The sequence below is a fragment of the Anoplophora glabripennis genome, unplaced genomic scaffold (assembly GCF_000390285.2).
Source record: "Anoplophora glabripennis isolate ALB-LARVAE unplaced genomic scaffold, Agla_2.0 scaffold11, whole genome shotgun sequence".
Lineage (NCBI taxonomy): Eukaryota > Metazoa > Arthropoda > Insecta > Coleoptera > Cerambycidae > Anoplophora > Anoplophora glabripennis.
Window position 1 is genome coordinate 2606881 of NW_019416496.1, and position 19112 is coordinate 2625992.

The window sequence follows — 19112 nt, forward strand, 5'->3', positions numbered from 1 at the left end:
TCGCCCAATTTTAGCAATTTAGTTCGTCAGCACTTATCAAATACTTTTGGTTATCAATAGATAGGTCGAGATAAGCCTATTTTATCGCCACCAAAGTCGCCTGACATGACTCCATTGGATTTCTTTTTATGGGGAAATTTAAAGAGGTTTGTGTATTCGACGCCAGCTCACACCAGGAAAAACCTAATGGAAAAATTAACACATCATTGCAACGGAATTTTGACAATTTTGGGATATTATTTCTAGTACAACGAGAAAACATTGTATACAGGCGACCATTTCGAAAATCTGCTGAAGTAAACAAGAAGAAGCAAAGTTTTTTTAACAGTCTTGCGTTTAAGTGATTTAGAAATGTATCAGAATAAATAGAAATGTATCAGAATAAATTCTTCTTGCCTCCACACAATTGCCTAGTGCTTGTCCATAAGTTAGATGCATGTAAGCATTAATGAGATATAATAATGCAAAATTTTATTATTTTAATACGAATTATTAGTTGCGATGTTATTTGTGATTATTATGCCTTTATAGCCTACATAGCCTACATAAAATATTAAAATTTCATTAAATTATACAAGTCGGTTCAAAAGTTAGAACCGAAAATGTAAATCACTGGGGCTCTGTATCTCCGTTAAGGGGCATTTTAAGGAAAAAAACATGACAAACTAGGGTTATTTTGACCTCCCCTATACACTCCCGAGAGTATGCCATATACTTACCAGACACCCTGTATTTATCAACATCTGAGGTAGGTTACATAACAAACTTCAAATATACTCAACATAGACCTTCAATCTAAAGTCTGTAACTGCCTTAGACATTTTTAGACCTATGACTTTTTACTTATTGTTTTTTGTAAAGAATGATTTAGTGATCCAGTGATGAATTTCTCTACCTTCATCTATTTATCAAATGTTGACATTTATGGGACATCTGGCAAAAGTTTAATCCAATCCTTACCACTTTCATTAAATCAGTGTCAGATGACATTGCTATTTATACCTGGTAGTATGAAAGATTCTGAATTCCACTGATTTCACTGACGCATAAGAATTGTCTGCATTACTTTTGCTACTTGTTTGTAAATACAAATTTAATAATTTATTAAATGTGAAAGCGTTATCGGAAAATTATTATTATTGGTGCAAGCGAGCAGCATCTTTCATAGCGTCCAATGTAAGAAATCATCAAACACAAATTATGAACCGGTACTTTAAGCGTAGGCAAACCTTTCTCATAAGAACTTCGATTATTTATTTTATTTTTTCCTTTTTATGCCTCCAATACTTTGTATAGTACAGTAAAATATTTACGGATCAGTCAAATAAGTGTAACATTGATTTTTTTGTATGACATTGGACGTAATGCGATGAAACATTTTTTTTTTAAATAAGCGAAAAAAATATAAATGGATAGGTACCTACCTAATGAATGTGACGACAATACATTCATACTATACGAGTGATCTGCAGTCACATATATTATGGATTAAATTTGTTGCGTTAATTTATAGAAGTCCATCTCGAGTCTAGTACTATTATTGATGATAAGAGTGGGCTTTATTAGAATTTGTCGCTCAGTCTTTTGGCTCCAAAGAAGATTAGTTTTTCAGTCAATTGGAATAGTATTTCTGTAAAATAGTTTTTGAATGCATACTCATACAATGGTTACAAGGTGATACCATGCGGCAGTTTGGAAAACCCTCTTTGTCCTTTTGTCTCAAATCTAAGTGCACATTTAGCGTTTTAGCTTTGTAACTGCTTCCTAAAGAAGACGGGGGCAATTTTAAAAAAGGTTTAGAAGAAGTGACTCAACACGTATTCCTTGTTAAAATGCGTAACGGTCCACCGACCATCAAATACTTTATGCATCTGGCAATTTCATTGATTTTATAAATGGTAGTAAGGAACTAAAATCGTTTGGCAGTAGAATCACCAAATATAGACCCATTTCTATGCATGATTGATTTTTTGCCGCTGGTTTCTATACAGTAACGCTGAGGTACCCAATTTCCATAATACATATATGAGGTCAGACGAAAATATCCATGCTATCAGGTAAGATTTTTATTGAACATTTGGATGGATATTTTGGGCGACAGGTTACTAGGTCTTGTTGTTTTACCGAACCGCTTAACAAGTGTTGTAGAACATACTGGATGACCTATTAGACTACAATTATTTGAACCAAGAGGTAACAGAAGGCAACAAATATGGTTCCAGCATGATTTCCGTCAGACACCGAATTTTTGGATGAAAATGGGCATCATGGAATGCAAGGTCGCCAGATTTAAACCCCCTTGATATCTTTCTTGACCTTGAGGAGCTGAAGTAAAAATTATATTAAGAATACCATCGAATTGAGTAGTCCAATTAAATGGGCCTTTAAATCGTAATTTGGTCAACTTACCTGAATTTTTACCCCTTTTGAGTTATCTTGAAAAACCCCTCCATTTTTTCACCCCTGGCCGGTGATTCACTGATTGTTATTACACCTACACCTCTAACTAACTTGTATCAAAAATTCGGGCAAATTGACCAAAATTGCGATTTAAAGACCCATTTAATTTGGACTATAAAGACACATCGAAAGAGTCGGTCTTTCGGAATCGATCTCAGTCTGGTAATTCTGCTGACAAATGATCTCGGCTCTTTACTAGATGTTGCTGGTTTAACTAATTGCTGGACGGGGCTATAGGTTATTAGAAAAATGTATATTTTACCTAGAGTCACACTAGGTGTGTTTTCATAGTACCTACTAATAACTTTTTGCCAGTAGATACAACCAAGGTTTTGTCCTAGTAGGAATTGAGTAGTAGTGAGTATCATTCAGATATGCCATACTTTGTAGGTTTATATGTCCTCTGTATTTAATAACTTCTTAAACTTTCCTTCTGCGATTTTTGTATTACAAATTCAAGACCATTACTTTATAAATGGTTTTGTATAAACCTGGGAGCATGATCAATGGTTTCCAATGTTTTTTTTTTTACAAATATAAATTAGTGTCCCTGTTAGTAGATTTTGTAATAAGGACATTTTTACTTAACATCTTAATACTTACTGAAAATTTTGGTTATGACAAAATTTAAAAAGTTTTATGAATTGCAAATAACTAGAATTACAAGTAATTGTTTATTTCTTAACTTGCTATCACAATACAGAATTTCACACGCGACTGAAATTGCGTATTGTATCTTAAGCATCTTAAGATTCAGTTTTTGCACAATGCATTTGATACATTAACGACCTTAATTACAAAAATGTGCAACTGAGACGAATTTAATAAACATGTTTGATATAATTATACACAATTTTATTAGATTTAAACAAGCATTTGTAATTTAATTTTATAATTAACACGTACATAACAAATATAGTTTTATCTAAATTCATATATCAAAAAATTGGATTTGGCACTCCAGGTTATAAATATACATATCCAAATTGAAAGCAGTGAAATCAATTTGTCAAAAAAAAAAAAAACTGAACATGTCTAATTGATCCTTTCGTTATATTAACAAACTTAACAGATCCAGGATCGCGTTTTTCTTTTATATTGTGTTTATGCAGCTGGACGCATTTGAAAAGTAAAAACAAAACCCTACAGCCAAATTAATGCAATTCAATACCACCAAATGTATCACAACACAGTAGCACCGTCACGCAAGTTTTTACGTGGGAATTTACCTACAAATTATATCAACAAAACCACTATCTACCCCAAGGGGAAAGCGCTTGTTATAATGATCGCACAGCCACGGTATTGATTGAAACTGGTATAATGATGGTAAAGATTGTCTTTTGCGATACCACCCGAGGTTCTGAATTCTAGGGCAACTGCGTTTCCTAAATTAAGGGAAAATGGGGAAAGTAAATTATTTTTAATCATAAGGTTTCGCAGCGTTCCTTTAACAGCTATATATAGTTCCATTAAAACATATGAAATATGATTTAATAACGAAAGTAACTGTCTCTTTAGTATAAGGTATTTGCTTTAATAAAACAATTTAAAAAATTCATAGATTTTAATATACTGACCGCAGAAAACAGAAATGAGTGTTCTGATCAAAAATACTAAACTATTGTGTTTTGACCCACTCAACATAAATCTGAAGTCAATTTGCATCAAATAAGTCATGATTTTCTCTTCAAAATATTGGCTAAAATAGTAACAAGATTGGTATCGAAATAAAAATGCCTGTATGATATGCCCATGTATTTTCATCAGCCAAATATGAATCTGAAATCTGTTTTCGCTGATCAGTTAAATGATTTCTGCCTGACATAACAAAATCCCTGAAAACTCCAAAAAAAAAACAAAGCTTAAGATCATAAGCTCAGAATTTGTTTAGAAACTATTAGAAAGACAAATGAAAAAGTATTCAGATCCAAATCAACTCCGTATCACCAAAAGAATAATTTCCTTTTTTCAGGCTTCCTCCAGGAATATCGCCTTGATAGATTTTCAATCTACTGAACTTTACTTGAAATCAGATCAAATTCAAGTCAATTGGTCCAATGATAATTCAGTTCAAACACCAATTAACTGTATTTGAGTATTGAAGCAGTTCTGTAAGATCACTTTTTTTTTGTTGATCCACTTAAGTACTATAAATTCAATCTGATGTAGGTTAAAAATGATTTAAAATAAATAAAACTCAGAGTTTAAAGTTTATAAATACATATACCATTTGATATATACTTTATTGAAACTGATAGAAGTCAAGTTAAGTAGTTGCGCAAATAATTTTTGTCAAACATTAATTTGGGTTGTTTAGATCATAATAACGACGATCTCTTTTTTTTAAACAGCTGAAGATTTCAATCAAATGCAAAGTACAAAAATCTTAGTTATATTCGTATATTTACACAGGCTGTTGGAGCTCTGGTAACTCTTTCTTCCAAGAAATTTGCCATGTTTTGATGCCGTTTGAGAGAACTTTTAGTTGTAAGACTCGTTTCTATTTAGTTTTTATTATACTTGCAATGAGATACCATTAGTTGAAAATTACTTTTAAAACTTTCATCCTCGATAAAATTGAGCGTATTCAATGTTATTTTGTAGAAATTTACATACATTTTTTGCAAAATTTCTACGACATTAATTAAGCCATTAATACATAAGGCCATCATTGATAGTGATTTGACCCTTTCATATTTCGAAAAGTATAAAAAAACTAAAAGAGAAAACAACTAAAAGTTTTTTAGAATGGCGTCGAAGCAGGGATATTTTTCTGAGATAAAAATATTTGATAGTATCACAGAGCGAGGTAGTAAATATATAACTATGATTTTTTGCCTTACATTTGAGAGACAATCACTGAAAGTATAACATTGTTTTACAGAATTTTATTTTTCTTCGGTCGTTTTCAAGAAAAAAATCATTTTCAATTATATCTCGACCTGTTCATACTCATGCAGACAATAAAAAAAATGTATACCAAGTTTGAATAAAATCATTTCTACAGTTTTCTCGTTTAACAAGAAACAATTTAAAAAAACACTTTTATACCGCATATTTCTAAATGAGTTTTTCAATAATTTATTACGCAGAATACCTAATTAATATTTAGCTAAGCATTTTAGTTACATGCTGTTTTTAAAAGTAAGGTTCAGTTTTAGCAGGAAGATATTATTTTATTAAAAAAAGTTTACCGAAAGTAAGAATTTAATACATTAATTCTATATTTGACTTAATTTTTAGCCCCTTCTGAGGATTTTAACAGAGTTTAACGCATCTTAAGTTGATGGCTTGTCGGCAAATAAAAGGGTAGAATGGAGGATGGTCGTCCTAAATATTTAAAATTGTTTCTCGTTATCTGTTAACTGCAATTTTTACGTAATTAGGGTAAATTTTATGTTTACAAATTTATTGTAAATGGCTCTGGTTTTAACGAGATGGGTTTTAATTAATATTTTACGGTATCTTTTATAGCTCAATCATAAACGGAACAATTTTATATTTAAGCCTTACATTTTTACAATGGTTTATCTAAAGCATGTCCACTGTATCTGCAACTGTCGAGATAAAATTCAAATTTGAATTTCATGTACCATTTAATGGGATTATAAAATATGTTTTCATGAATTTTTCGAGTATACTTTATTAAAAATGCATTAGATAGCTACATTTATAACTACACTCATGAAAAATTTATGTAAATTTACCCACTAAATCATTGGTTATTTTAACGCCAGAGTAGGTAATGTAAAATTACATCATACAAGTAGTTTTATATTAAGCATGTAATTTCACATATTCTGTGTAATTTGCCTAAAATTTTAATTTACACTGTCGATATTGTATCTAGGTATATTTACGACACCTAAAGTGTAATTTTACTAAGAAACAGGAAAACTACTTAGTATTTTTAATAAAAAAAATCTAGGCATTATTATTTTATAGTGTTCCTAGAAAGAATATATATATTTTATACATACTTAAATATTTTTCCAAGATAGGTTAGGAAGTACTTAAGTGAACGAAAAATAACTTTAAATAAATTTAAGAATTATTAATGCAGCAAATGACGTATTCTCTAGAGTAAAATATAAATTATACCTAAAGATAAATAATAAAGAATATTATTTAAATCAATTAATTAAACAGCTTTTTTAAAATAATAGTGTAATGGTAAACTTAGTATAGCAGGTCCAAATTAACGAAGTCGCTAAAACCTAGAAATACACAACAAAATCTCTGCAAAAAGCTTCACTACTTATTTGAAGGACAAAGTATACAAGGTGATTCACAAATGGTGTCCAAAAATGAAACCTCGTTTTCTTTGGTGAATTTTAAAGGGAGTCTTTCGTATAAAGTTTTTATCTAGGGCTAGGGCGCTTCGTTAAATAGGTTGTTAAACTTAAAAAATATTTTAAATTTTTTGTAATAATTTAAAAACTATTAGGTGAAATAATTTGAAATTGGGTAACCGTTTGTGAAATCTTTAACATTAAGGCATGTTTCGCATCATATTAGCTATGTCTTGTACAAATTTAGTTTCGTGCAACTCTCTCGGTTGCAAAAATACAATACCTATGTATGTTTTCAGCCACAAAATTTGAATAATTCCAAATACTTCGAATTTTCACCACCAAGAACGGCGGTGACAACATTTTTAACATTAAGGCGATGTTTTGTATTGTATTAGCTATGTCCTGTACAAATTTAGTTTAGTACAACTCTTTCGGTTTCAAAAATATGTACAATATCTATGTATGTTTTCAGCCACGAAATTTGTATAATTCCAAATATGTCGAATTTTCGCCACCAAGAACGGCGGTGACAACATTTTCAACATTAAGGCATGTCGTATCGTATTAGCTATGTCGTGTATAAATTTAGATTCGTGCAACTCTCTCGGTTTTAAAAATACAATACCTATGTACGTTTTCAGCCGCGAAATTTGAGTAATTCTAAATATTTCGCATTTTCACCACCAAGAACGACGGTGACAACATTTTTAACATTAAGGCGATGTTTCGCATTATATTAGCTATGTGTATAAATTGAGTTTCGTGCAACTCTCTCGGTTTCAAAAATACAATACTTATGTATGTTCTCAGCCACGAAATTTGAATAATTCCAAATGTTTCGAATTTTCACCACCAAGAACGGCGGTGACAACATTTTTAACATTAAGGCGATGTTTCTCATTGTATTAGCTATGTCCTGTATACATTTAGTTTCGTACAAATCTCTCGGTTTCAAAAATGCAATACCTATATGTACGTTTTCAGCCACGAAATTTGAATAATTCCAAATATTTCGAATTTTCATAACCAGGAACGGCGGTGACATCATTTTTAACATTAAAGCGATGTTTCGCATCGTATTAGCTATGTCTTGTATAAATTTAATTTCGTGCAACTCTCTCGGTTTCAAAAATACAGTACCTAATTTGAATTTTACACACCCTTTTTTAGTGACTTCTTCAACTATGAGCACTAATTAGATTACACAATTTGTACTAATCTAAGACAAATGAGATACATTTTCTTCTATAAAACTGACTTTTAGTTTTAAATAATTAAGTATACCGAAAAATTCTTCATCTATTTAAAATAGGTACTGGGAAAAGTTTTACTATAGTTTTCATTTATATTAAGACTAATTCTCGCGTCCAGGTACCTATTGAGGTAGAACAATTTCGAGAGCAAAGGCCCACTTCTTGAAGATATTAAACTGAACAAAATATAGTGTAAGTAAATCAATAAGTAAAATGGTCCTTATATAACCAGCTACCGTCACATTATTTAATTATCTCAGTATTTATTTATATAATTATTTGTATTTAGTTAAAATTATGTGCTATATTATTACCCCGCAAATGAATCTAAACATGTCTACTAAACAACTAGCACAGTTCTTTACATACGCGCGTTAGTACCACACCAGATGATCACCTGATCAATCTGATTAGTTGAGCCAAATCGTGTAAGGAAGTTCTCAGTTTTATTCGTATGTCTGCATGAAATATGAATAACACATTTTAAAATATAAAGTGCAACGTAAAATGTAAGAAACATCGCAAAAAGAAGATATACACTCAAACGTGTAATTCAACACAATGTATCATGTACGTTCAATTAATTTACATTTTTTGTTATAAAAACCATTACAAATATACAGGATTAATCAAAAGTATGGAAACCCCCAAAAATCAGCGGGAAAGCATTTTTTGGTATAAATGATGAAGACAAAAGTCTCAGCATTTTTTACAGCCCATCCAATTGTAACCTTGACCTTGAGGTCAAAGTCTAGGTTCAAGGCCATATCAAGTTGATTTTTTTTTAATGGCGACCTTCCTTTTCGAACACGGAAATGGAAAGAACAGAAAATCCTGCTTCCGGATAAGACATTCACCATGACCTCAAGGTCAATGGCAAGGTCAGTTCAAGGTCTAATACTGATTTTTACTGTAATTTTTTACTTTTAACTACGGAATCAAAGGGAATAGATACCTGATGGTACTCCTTACTGACCTTAATCTTGAAGTCACTAAAAAATTATAAGTTCCTTCTATTCTAGTCGAAAATAAAAAATGACAGCTGGCATAATCACTTGACCTCTACCTGACCTTGACCATTGAGCTTAAGGTCACGTTTAAGATCATAATAACATGTAGAATTCTACGCTCTCTTATTTCTCGTCGAAACAAGGGGTTGCTACTCCAAAAACCGCTATGACCTTAACATGTTCTTTCAACCTTAAGCTCAATGGTCAAGGTCACTAAGGTCTTCACTTAAATCGCCGACAAATTCATTCTATGCATCTATGTGCTTCGTACTCATACGCATCTGAGTTTTGGATAAGATACTTTTTTGTAACACCTTCTATCGCCTGTTTCATTTGGACTATCAATCACACTTCCATTAAAGGACTGGTCTTAATTATTAAATTAGATTGAGTTAAGATTACAAATAAAATTGTATGCAACAAAATCATATCTGGTTATGGGTTCTAGGTGCTGTATCATTACATAAAAATATCCAGTTAAGTATTTGTATGATTTAATTTCACACTAGATCAAAATCATGTTAAGTCTAAAGTACGATGTTCTATTTAATAGTAATGTGTTCGTTATCTATCATTCCGTGTTAAATCTGATGCCTTCCATCAGAAATCAATATATAACTGTGTCTGTTAATACAAGTTACAGATATTGCCTAATATCGAATGCAATATTTGCTACATTGTAACAATTATTTTTATGTATGTACAACACAATTTTGTGTTTATGTACAAGCACGAGTACTGCAGGCCCTTGCAACATTAAAAAATACTTTAAGTATTTAAAACTCGATCAGCCTAAGCAGCGATTCCCAAACATTTTCAATCATGCTGCATGTAAAAAAAAATATGTACAAGATATTTTGGGGAGCGTTGTGGATTGATTTTAAAACCGATCAAAACTTTTTACTTTTGCATTTATGGAAAACTTTAAGTTAATCCTATTTTTATATATGGTCCGCTGCTAAAAGTGCGCCTCTCTCATAGTTTTTAGACTTGTAACCGCGAATGGTACTATAGACGCAAGAAACTAAAGAGGTACAGAAGCTTTATTTGAAGATTTGTCTATACAAATCGTTAAAAACAATTCTCTTCAACGTAAAATAATATGTTTTTGTAGCTGAAATGTTTTTCATACGAATCATTTTTAGAATACAAAAATATATTAAATTGTAAAGGTATCTAAACGCTAAAATCCCGTTTTTTTTTTGAGAAAAAAATGTGCGTTCATGTTAATGGATAGAATATCTTTGATGCCAATAAATATATTGCTTCGAAGGAATGCCTGCTAAGAACATAACATTTATTGACCTTATTGATATAGAAACCACAATAACATGTACAGCGATAATATGTAGTTCAGGTTAACAAAAGCAATTATCAAAACAAATTGAAAAAATGGAAAGAAAGTTGAAATTCGCATTTCATAATGTCACAATACATTTTGCCTTTAAAAAGCCTACGGATGTAGGAGCAGAAGACATCTCAAGTCAATGTTGGCATTAATGACACTGTATTGGGTCCACGTTAATGAAAAAGTAGGGTTCGACTGAAAACATTATAAAATTATCATAATAATAAAAACTATACTGCCAGTTTCCGATGCGGAAACTTCAGGGATTGATAGAGATTCAAAAAATAATATGAGTTTGCTATGTAAACTATGTGTATATTCGAGAATTGCTTCGTTAAGGAAATGCAAGGCTTCAAGAATGGTTTAAAAAATCAAATTTATTAATTGTTGACAAACGGCTAAAACATTTCAATTAAATTTTGTAGAACTACCATCCAGCGAGCACGTTTTACAATGAAAAAAATTATTTTTAGTTTTTTTAGTAGACCTTAATCCACTAGACAAAGTTTGCGCTACTCCAGTAGTAACAAGAGATTACTTATTTAGTTTTAAGGATTCAGCAAGCCTGCACCGAAATCCAATTGAAGTATCTGCTGCAATAAATTCATTAGTTACTCGATGTCGAAAATATATTGAGGTGGGTGGACTAAATTTCGAGCAATTTCTTTAACTTACATTTTTATTTTATTTTGTTGTGTTGTTGTACATCACTAATTAATTCTGCTGTTTTTCCTGTTACAGTTTCATTAAAATAAAAAATTAGATTACATTTATATGATGTGTTAAAAGGGTTTTTGATTTATTTTTTACTCGAAAACCCTTTTTTCTTCCAAATTGAATTAAAATCCAAAACTGATTTTTATTCTATGAAAAAGCAGTGGCGTACCAATTTTTTCTTTAGAAATTAAAGTAATGTGCTAATAGGTATAGATGCCACTGGCAAAATTAAAAATAATGTTTTCATTGCAAATCGCGCTCCCTCGATGGTAGTTAACGTCTATAAAATTTCATTGAAAGTCATTTGGCAACAATTAATAAATTTTATTTTTTTAAACCAATCTTGAACGCCTTACCGAAGCATTTCTCGAATATAGTTTATATAGCAAACTCATAATATTTTTTTAATCTTTATCGGCGTCTGAAGTTTCCGCATCGGAAGCTGGACCACCTGTATATAAAGAGCTATTACTAATATTTTTTTTTGTTCAAAATTTGACAATATAAAAACCCAACTTTGTAAAAGCATACCAAGGTGGCTTCTGTCACTATCTAAATACCAGTAAATATTTCATTAAGTAGCTAGATCAGAAGACATTTCACGTAAGGTAGTATTACCACTACTTCCATGTTTTTAATCTAATCACAAATCTTAGAATTTAACACTATAGTTTTGTCCAAGTTAATGACATTAAAATGGACGACAGAATTTATTAAGAAAAAACTAAAAGTAAAAATCATTCTCCATATACGTTTTTAGGTTGTCCTTAATCACATACATTTATATCACTACTCCACAAAATGTCGTGTCTTAATAAACCTGTTTTATTGAAGAATTGGTCATGAGCACATACTATGAGGGAACTGGAGGTTATCAAATGTGAAATCATCAACAGTTTTTTAGAATTGATCATAATCTCTAATTCGTGTCCAGTTTTTGAAGAATCGTAGAGCCTATAGAAAAATATTATTACTTCTATGGTTTTATTTGTTTTGATGGGAGGAATCACCCCAAAATGTTTTTTCACAACGTTAATATTACCCGATATACCAGTTTCATTATCGCAAAATGCAATTAATACAATTCTCAGATTAACTGTGTAACTAAAAGTGTAAAGCACCTTAGTAAACAGGGGCCTGCGGTTCTTTAGGTCCGTAGTGGATTTTACAACAAATCTTACAATAAACGTGCAAATGCTGCCCTCTATGAGCAAACTACTTACCTGCTAAGGGTTCATGGGCCAGGTAAAATACGAGTTTTATTTATGCCTAGGGGTAGTGGACCATTTTTAAATCTACCAGTTACTTTATATCTTCCAGTAATATAAGATAATGACTTAAAATCTTATTCCTGTTATAATAAAACCCTATGACAAAAAAAGTCGATTTGTTTTCACTAATTATCATTAAACATTATGATATTTTTAATTATATCCAAATTATTAAGTAAATTTGTCCGCTCTTAGAAAAATGGTGCCTTTTTTATTTATTCTGGTGTGTTGATTTTTTTTAAAGCCAAGGATTTATTTTATTTTACACAGTGATCAATTAGCATCACTTCGATAACAACTCCAATCCAATTAGTAACTAAAATAAATTAAGCCCTTTCAAATTTTAAGTGGCAATATAGTATTTGTTAGGAAATATTTTGTGGTTCCTGTAAAACATCTATCAAAACCATAGGAACAATTAACACAAGCATACTAAAAAATTATGTTCTTTGGAGATGTTTTATTTCAGGTTCTGGTTGGACGGACTGTTTTTTTTTAATTGACTATGCTGTACTATTAAAACAGATTTTGTAGACAATAATTTATCTTATTGTTACATAAATAAATAAGTGATTGTGTTGTGAACATAACTGCAATTTTCCATAAAAACAGTATAATCTGAGATTACCACCACCATTAAAAAGATTATAAAGTTATGCTGGACCTGTTAGACAAAACTGTTACACCATAACCAATTCTAGAAAAGTTTTCCGATTTCAAGTTTCTCAACTCCACAATGCAATATTTCGTTTTTATTTTATACAAAAATACGTTGGTATCACTTCATGATAAAAAAGAACTAAAATTGTAAGATTATACGAGAAAAATATTTTAACAAATTGAATTAGTGGTGGATGGTTTTTCCCATTTCTATAAATGGTTATTATGGCAAAACCTAACATCTAGGTCTGTACAGGTATCAAATGTTGTTTGAATCGGTCAGAGCTTTAGAGTTAAACTGAACGAAATTTGCGTAGAAATGAAGTTATTTCTAGGAAAGAAAGGTTTTTTCCCCTGAAATATTGTAAAAAGAAGGAAAACTTACCTACCACTTAGAAATTGGAAAATCGTATTGAGGCTTTTTATAAGAAAAAGGAAGCTAAAAGAGTGTAATCTAATCTAATCCAACCAAAATTTCATTCCGGTTGATATCTTATTAGTACAATTTAAAAACAGTAGTATTTGGAAGGCTCTGTAGAAAACCAATAAATAACTCATCATATTGAGCCGTTTTAGGACTCAGTTTCTAACAAAAATACAAAAAGATAAAAAACGGTGAGTTGCTAAAAAATCTATTACTTTGCTTTGAAAAAATGCGAAAAGAAAAAATAACGATTTATTCCCATTCAACTCACAGTTTTTTTTTTCAAATTATTAAATCTATTTCGTACCCTGAAACTATGTCCTTTGTGAACGATCAAAACTAAAGTTCATATCGATTTTGATTGAAATTACTTCAACCGTTTTTTTTGTTATATAAAAAACATTAACATCCGTATCTTAAAAATCAAGTGGTTGTGGATACATGTTTATAAAAACTTTTTTCGTTAATTTGTGACGTAGTATGCGTTATTAAAGGTTGGCCAAGCAGTTTCAAATATAATTCAAATATAATTTTAACCAAATAATTATTAATTTTCGTATTTCATTTTCCCACTTTCTAACTTATTTCAGTTTCTTTACTTGTCATATATTTACGTATTTTATTTATTATTTGCTGAAAAGAATGTTTTTCTCAAAAAAAAAATTCTTTTCTATGAATATCACTTTATAAAACTCTTTACCAAGGTTTCGATATTATTATTAGACAGACAGAGATATATCTATTTAGGTCTGTGTATAAAATTAAAAATATGTGTTATTAACTTTTGCATGTAAATATTTAAATTTAATAACAACAAATAAGCGTATATGTTCATTATTAAAAAAAAATAGCTATTAATAATTGTAAAAGAACATATAATATTTAAATTCTATTTTTATATGTATATGTTTTTGTACCCGTATTTTAATATAAATGAGTAAATTAATAGAAGGTGTTGCATACGTTTTATTTAATTTCTATTTAAATCATGTGTAGTGACTAAGTATTTTCATTCATAAATTCTCTAAATGAAAAAAAAAAAAATTGCTGTGAGTAGGGAATGACATACTTTAAAATAAACTAAGCAAACTATTAGTAATTACAAAACAAAACAAATAAATGTGAACAAGTGCAATCAACAGGCGTCGACAAACAAAACCAACTTGTTGCTATAATTTGCAAGTGCCATATTATTGTCTAGGCGCTAACCCCGCATCTGTTTTATGCCGCTGCAGCTGGCGATCGCGTAGTGAAGTACCAAACTGCAGCACTGAACCGCCATCCGCACAGCTTCCGGCTCCAGCCGGGAAAAGAATAAGCAAAGAACTCAAAGAAGGCACCAGACGGCTTTTCGGAGGTCCTCGGCAACCTTTGCCATGCGTCTCACGTCTCTTGGCACGCGTACAACCCCCAGCGAGCGCGCGCACCCTACCCGTAGTGGGGACGGCCTCGACCATAGAAAACCGTAAGCTGCCCAACGGAAGGAATCATTCTGTTGGTCGCATTTAGAGCTTTCGCGTACTACTGCCCGTCCTGTGCTTTGACTAACACGCGCTTGCGTTCAGTTTTAACTTCACGCGCTGAACTTTAGTTATTTACCTCTAGTGCTACACATGGCTCTTACGATGACATTGGGGCACCAGAACAAGATGTACAACGTCATCCAGCATTCCGCACCCCAGGCTAACTGTGTTATTGTTTCCCAGCCCGCGCAAAAATCCGTCATCACGACGAAGAGGCCCCTGGCACCGGCTCCAGAGAGGAGTTCTGTCCTCGTAGCAAATAATAACGACTTGCGATGTAAGAGAAAAATTCAATTTATGCCTTACGGGGCACCACCTCAACAACCCGCTTCGGTGGCCAGAAGAAACGCACGTGAAAGAAATCGTGTGAAGCAGGTCAATAACGGCTTTGCAACCCTAAGGTCGCACATTCCACCGAGTGTTGCTCAAGCCCTGTCACCCCAAGGATCCTCCCAAGGAAGGGGCGCCTCGAAAAAATTAAGCAAAGTCGAAACTTTAAGATTGGCTGTTGAATACATCCGTTCCCTGCAACAGATGATAGAAGACCACGAAAGTGATATGACCAACAGCGGTTCCATAGCCAGTGACTCCCAGTCTGTTAATGAAAATCGCTTTTACACGGGCAGCCCGGACTCAACACATCTCTACTCGACTTCCTACCCCGTGCTCTTGCCCACCCCAGCGTGTTCGGAGGCCTCTGCATCCCCGACACCTTCTCACAGTTCAGAGGGTTCCTTCTCCACGACACAGAGTTACACAAACGCCCTGTACCACCACACCGAGAACTACGAAAACTACGACCCGAAAAGTCCAGAGGATGAAGAACTTCTTGATGCGATTTTTTCTTGGCAGCAAGAATAAAATATGTCTAAGGTTAGTATTTATTTTACGTATTTTTGAGTTATTCGAATATAAAATTAACGCTTAGCACTTCATAATTAGTGTACTAACTCTTGCCGGCTACTAATTCGTGTAAATTGGTCGGCATTTTTTCTTTTATGAGCCACTTCTTTTATCTTTTTAAGTGCCGACTCGGAAAGTACTGTTAAAATGCTTCAGCTATAAAAATTCGGGGAGATAACGACTAGATATAAGTAGTTTCGCTTGCATTTATCATTGCCAAAAACATAATTCACGTAACGTTTCTGCATGGCAGGTTTTTTATTCACACGTGTGCCTCAAAATCGTTAGTAACTTTGACATTTTGTTACAACTAAGACTCCCTGCGGTCACATTGTTTAGAATAATGCTTTCTGCAGGTAGATTTCTAAATGTGTAGACAACGTTTTTTTATAAAATCAAAATAATTAGTTTGTTGCTCTTGTTAAAACGTATTCCAGTTTGATAAGAAACGGTGCAGCGTCGTTGTATAACCTTATTTGTGTTTATCTTATCGCTGGATATTTTGATATTGAATAATGGCTCATATGTTGGAATATATACCTGTTTTAAAATCGAAATCTACCTGAATTATAAAGCAAAGTCGTTCGTTCCCCTCTCATTTGAGAGACCTATTTCCTACCCTATAGTAAAATACCGTTTTTGTGCCCCGGGTCTTTTTATACGTCTTGACAGGGGTCCTTAATACATACCAGTTCCTTTAAGAAATAAGACCTAGTGCATTAAATCTTGTTTAACAATACTGTCTGAGAAAGCGAGTTGAAAAAATAACCGCGAATTCATGCCAGTTTGAGAACACTGACCGATTCCTTGAAATAACATTTGGATAGTTAGTTGCTTTGTTAGCGTACTTATTATTTCTAACGATTAAAGAAACTAATGGTTTTTGTTTTTTGTTACAGAATCCTTGAGGCCAGTCTGTGAATCTAATCAAAAAATACCTTAAATTAAGAAAACCCAGTGCCTTCTTCATTCCATAGAGTGATATTTGCTACAATATTTTTGAAGAATCTCAAGAGTTTATCAATTGTTGTTCTAGTCATTGTTTATGTAAATATATTGTGTATATATTGTTTATATTATAGTATATAAGTTTTTATTATATTCCATCGTTACTAGTTGATCGAGGCGAAGATTTTCTAAAGAAAATTGCAATAAAATTGAATAAATTCGCTGAAACATGTGCTCTCTAATTGTTACTATTTTTAAATAAATTATATCGTACTGAGTAAGAATTTTCTTGAATCTCTGTAATGTTAGTTGATAGTACTCCAGTTTTCGTCAACTGAATATCCTGTAAATATATTTTTGATACGCATATTGCAGCACAATGTACTGAGTAAAAACGATTTTTTTATAATTTTTTAATAAAATGTACTACTTAATTGCCGACTTTTATTATTAGTGTGAATACCGAATGGCAAACAAACTTTAATAAAGTTATAACATTAACATTATTTATTTAATTTTTAATCGATCCGTTCGACCGGCAGCTGATGCTTGGGATGACGTAAACAAAAAACTAATAAATTTCCAAATAGACAAGGTGTTTCTGAGTTCTGGCGCGTGCTATAGCCGGCACCTGCCTCGTAACACATGTCGATATGGTAATGTAGGTAGTTATAATAAATATAAAGAAAAAATGTCGCGCCGCTTGATGATGCACATGGGCGTAACAAGTCAAGGGACTTTTGAGTAGCTTAATGTAATTCAACTTTGTACAGGTTTGCATATATTAGTACTAAATCAAGAGAAATATTTCTCTATACCTAGTAGACATATTTGCTTTCAAAAATACAATTAGTAACACTTAATTACAAACACTTATCAAATTAGTAGTAATTTCTCTTCATTCTCTTAAATACAGAGAATTACTTCAACATATGTTTTCTGATTTACTTTATTTACCTGCTAATTAGATGACTTTGCATTGTAAATATTATAATAATTACATAAAACCATACGCACTCTGACAATAAAAGTGACAAAATAATTATTATCACCATTTATTATTCTTCTCATTTACTCATGTTATTTATTAGAAATTAAGTAAAAGGTAAGTTAAATTGAGTTTACTTTAATTAAAAATAACTATAACTTTGGAAGAAATACTTCCAATTTACATGATTTTTTAATTAGATATATTCAAAACATGTAGGTATTAAATTATTTCATTGTTATTATCCGTAATTTTGTTGATTTCTCATCCTATATGCTGCTTTTACCGAAAATATTTTGATTCTTGTAATTGTTCAAAGTTTCCCACACTACTTTAAACAAATATTGGACTAAATTAGAACTGGTAATAATAAAATGGAATAGATAAAATCTTTGTTAAAACCAAAAGTGGATGAACTGGTCGAATTTTAGCACGAACGAAAACCTAATAGAAGAGAAATTGTATCAAATATCAAAATTTCATTCTTTTCATCAGATGGTGTTTTGCTTTGAATCTTGAATCCTAAAATATTTTTCAAAATTTAATACTAAGTTCATATATTAAAGTATCTCATAGGTTTAAAAAATAAATAGTCTAGTAAAATATTTATGTTTAGTCCAGTCGAATTAGATAACAAATCCCGAGATCTTTAAAAAATTATTAGTAGACATTGTATAGTACTTTATGACGAGCAAGGGTATGTAGTATGATAACATCAAAAAGCTAACTCGATAGAAATCGCGATCAGTTGACAAATTGTAAATAAGTTTCAAAATTACGTGTTTTTTCATTTTATTTTACTGCCCATGAAAATCTAGACGACATATCGGAAAATTAGTAATTTTATGTTGTAGACAATTAAATTATTTACAATTTAAGATACCTAATGTCATATTTCGCCAATTTGTTAACTGTAAAATAAAGGTAGAACACCAAAAAATCAGTTTTCGATAATTGTGCATTATGATTGCAAAAAGCGATGGATGTTGATGAAATTTATGGAAAAGATAGTCAATCCAATGATCAACCGCCTTTTCCATCAATTTCATCAACATTCATCATTTAAAAAAAAAAGTGGGCAGTAAAAGAATGAAGAAACACGTAATTTCGTCACTTATTTGCAATTTGCCAACTTAACATCACTTCATTCGAGTTAGTTTTTTGATATTAGCAATAAAATGTTTACTAATAATTGTTTTACGTTCAAACTCTAATTCAACTGGAGTAGTTATGAATATTACATCTTTTGCGAAAATTATTTCAAATCCTTATTTTCTACGGTCATGGTAGTACGTAGGTAGGTTTGCAT

The 19112-nt window shown here is 31.5% G+C and overlaps 1 protein-coding gene across 1 annotated transcript; it reads left to right on the forward strand.

Annotated features, from left to right (window-relative positions):
* The first annotated feature begins 14953 nt into the window (after positions 1-14953).
* LOC108907986 (achaete-scute homolog 1-like) lies at positions 14954-17242 on the forward strand. The gene is made up of 2 exons (XM_018711879.2): positions 14954-15837; positions 16767-17242. The coding sequence occupies exon 1, from the start codon at positions 15055-15057 to the stop codon at positions 15823-15825; it is 771 nt and encodes a 256-aa protein (XP_018567395.1). The 5' UTR covers positions 14954-15054; the 3' UTR covers positions 15826-15837; positions 16767-17242.
* The last annotated feature ends 1870 nt before the right edge of the window (positions 17243-19112 follow it).

What these genes read in the sequence shown, in the direction of transcription:
- LOC108907986 (XM_018711879.2), top strand. Translation starts at nt 15,055, where the DNA reads ATGGCTCTTACGATGACATTGGGGCACCAGAACAAGATGTACAACGTC.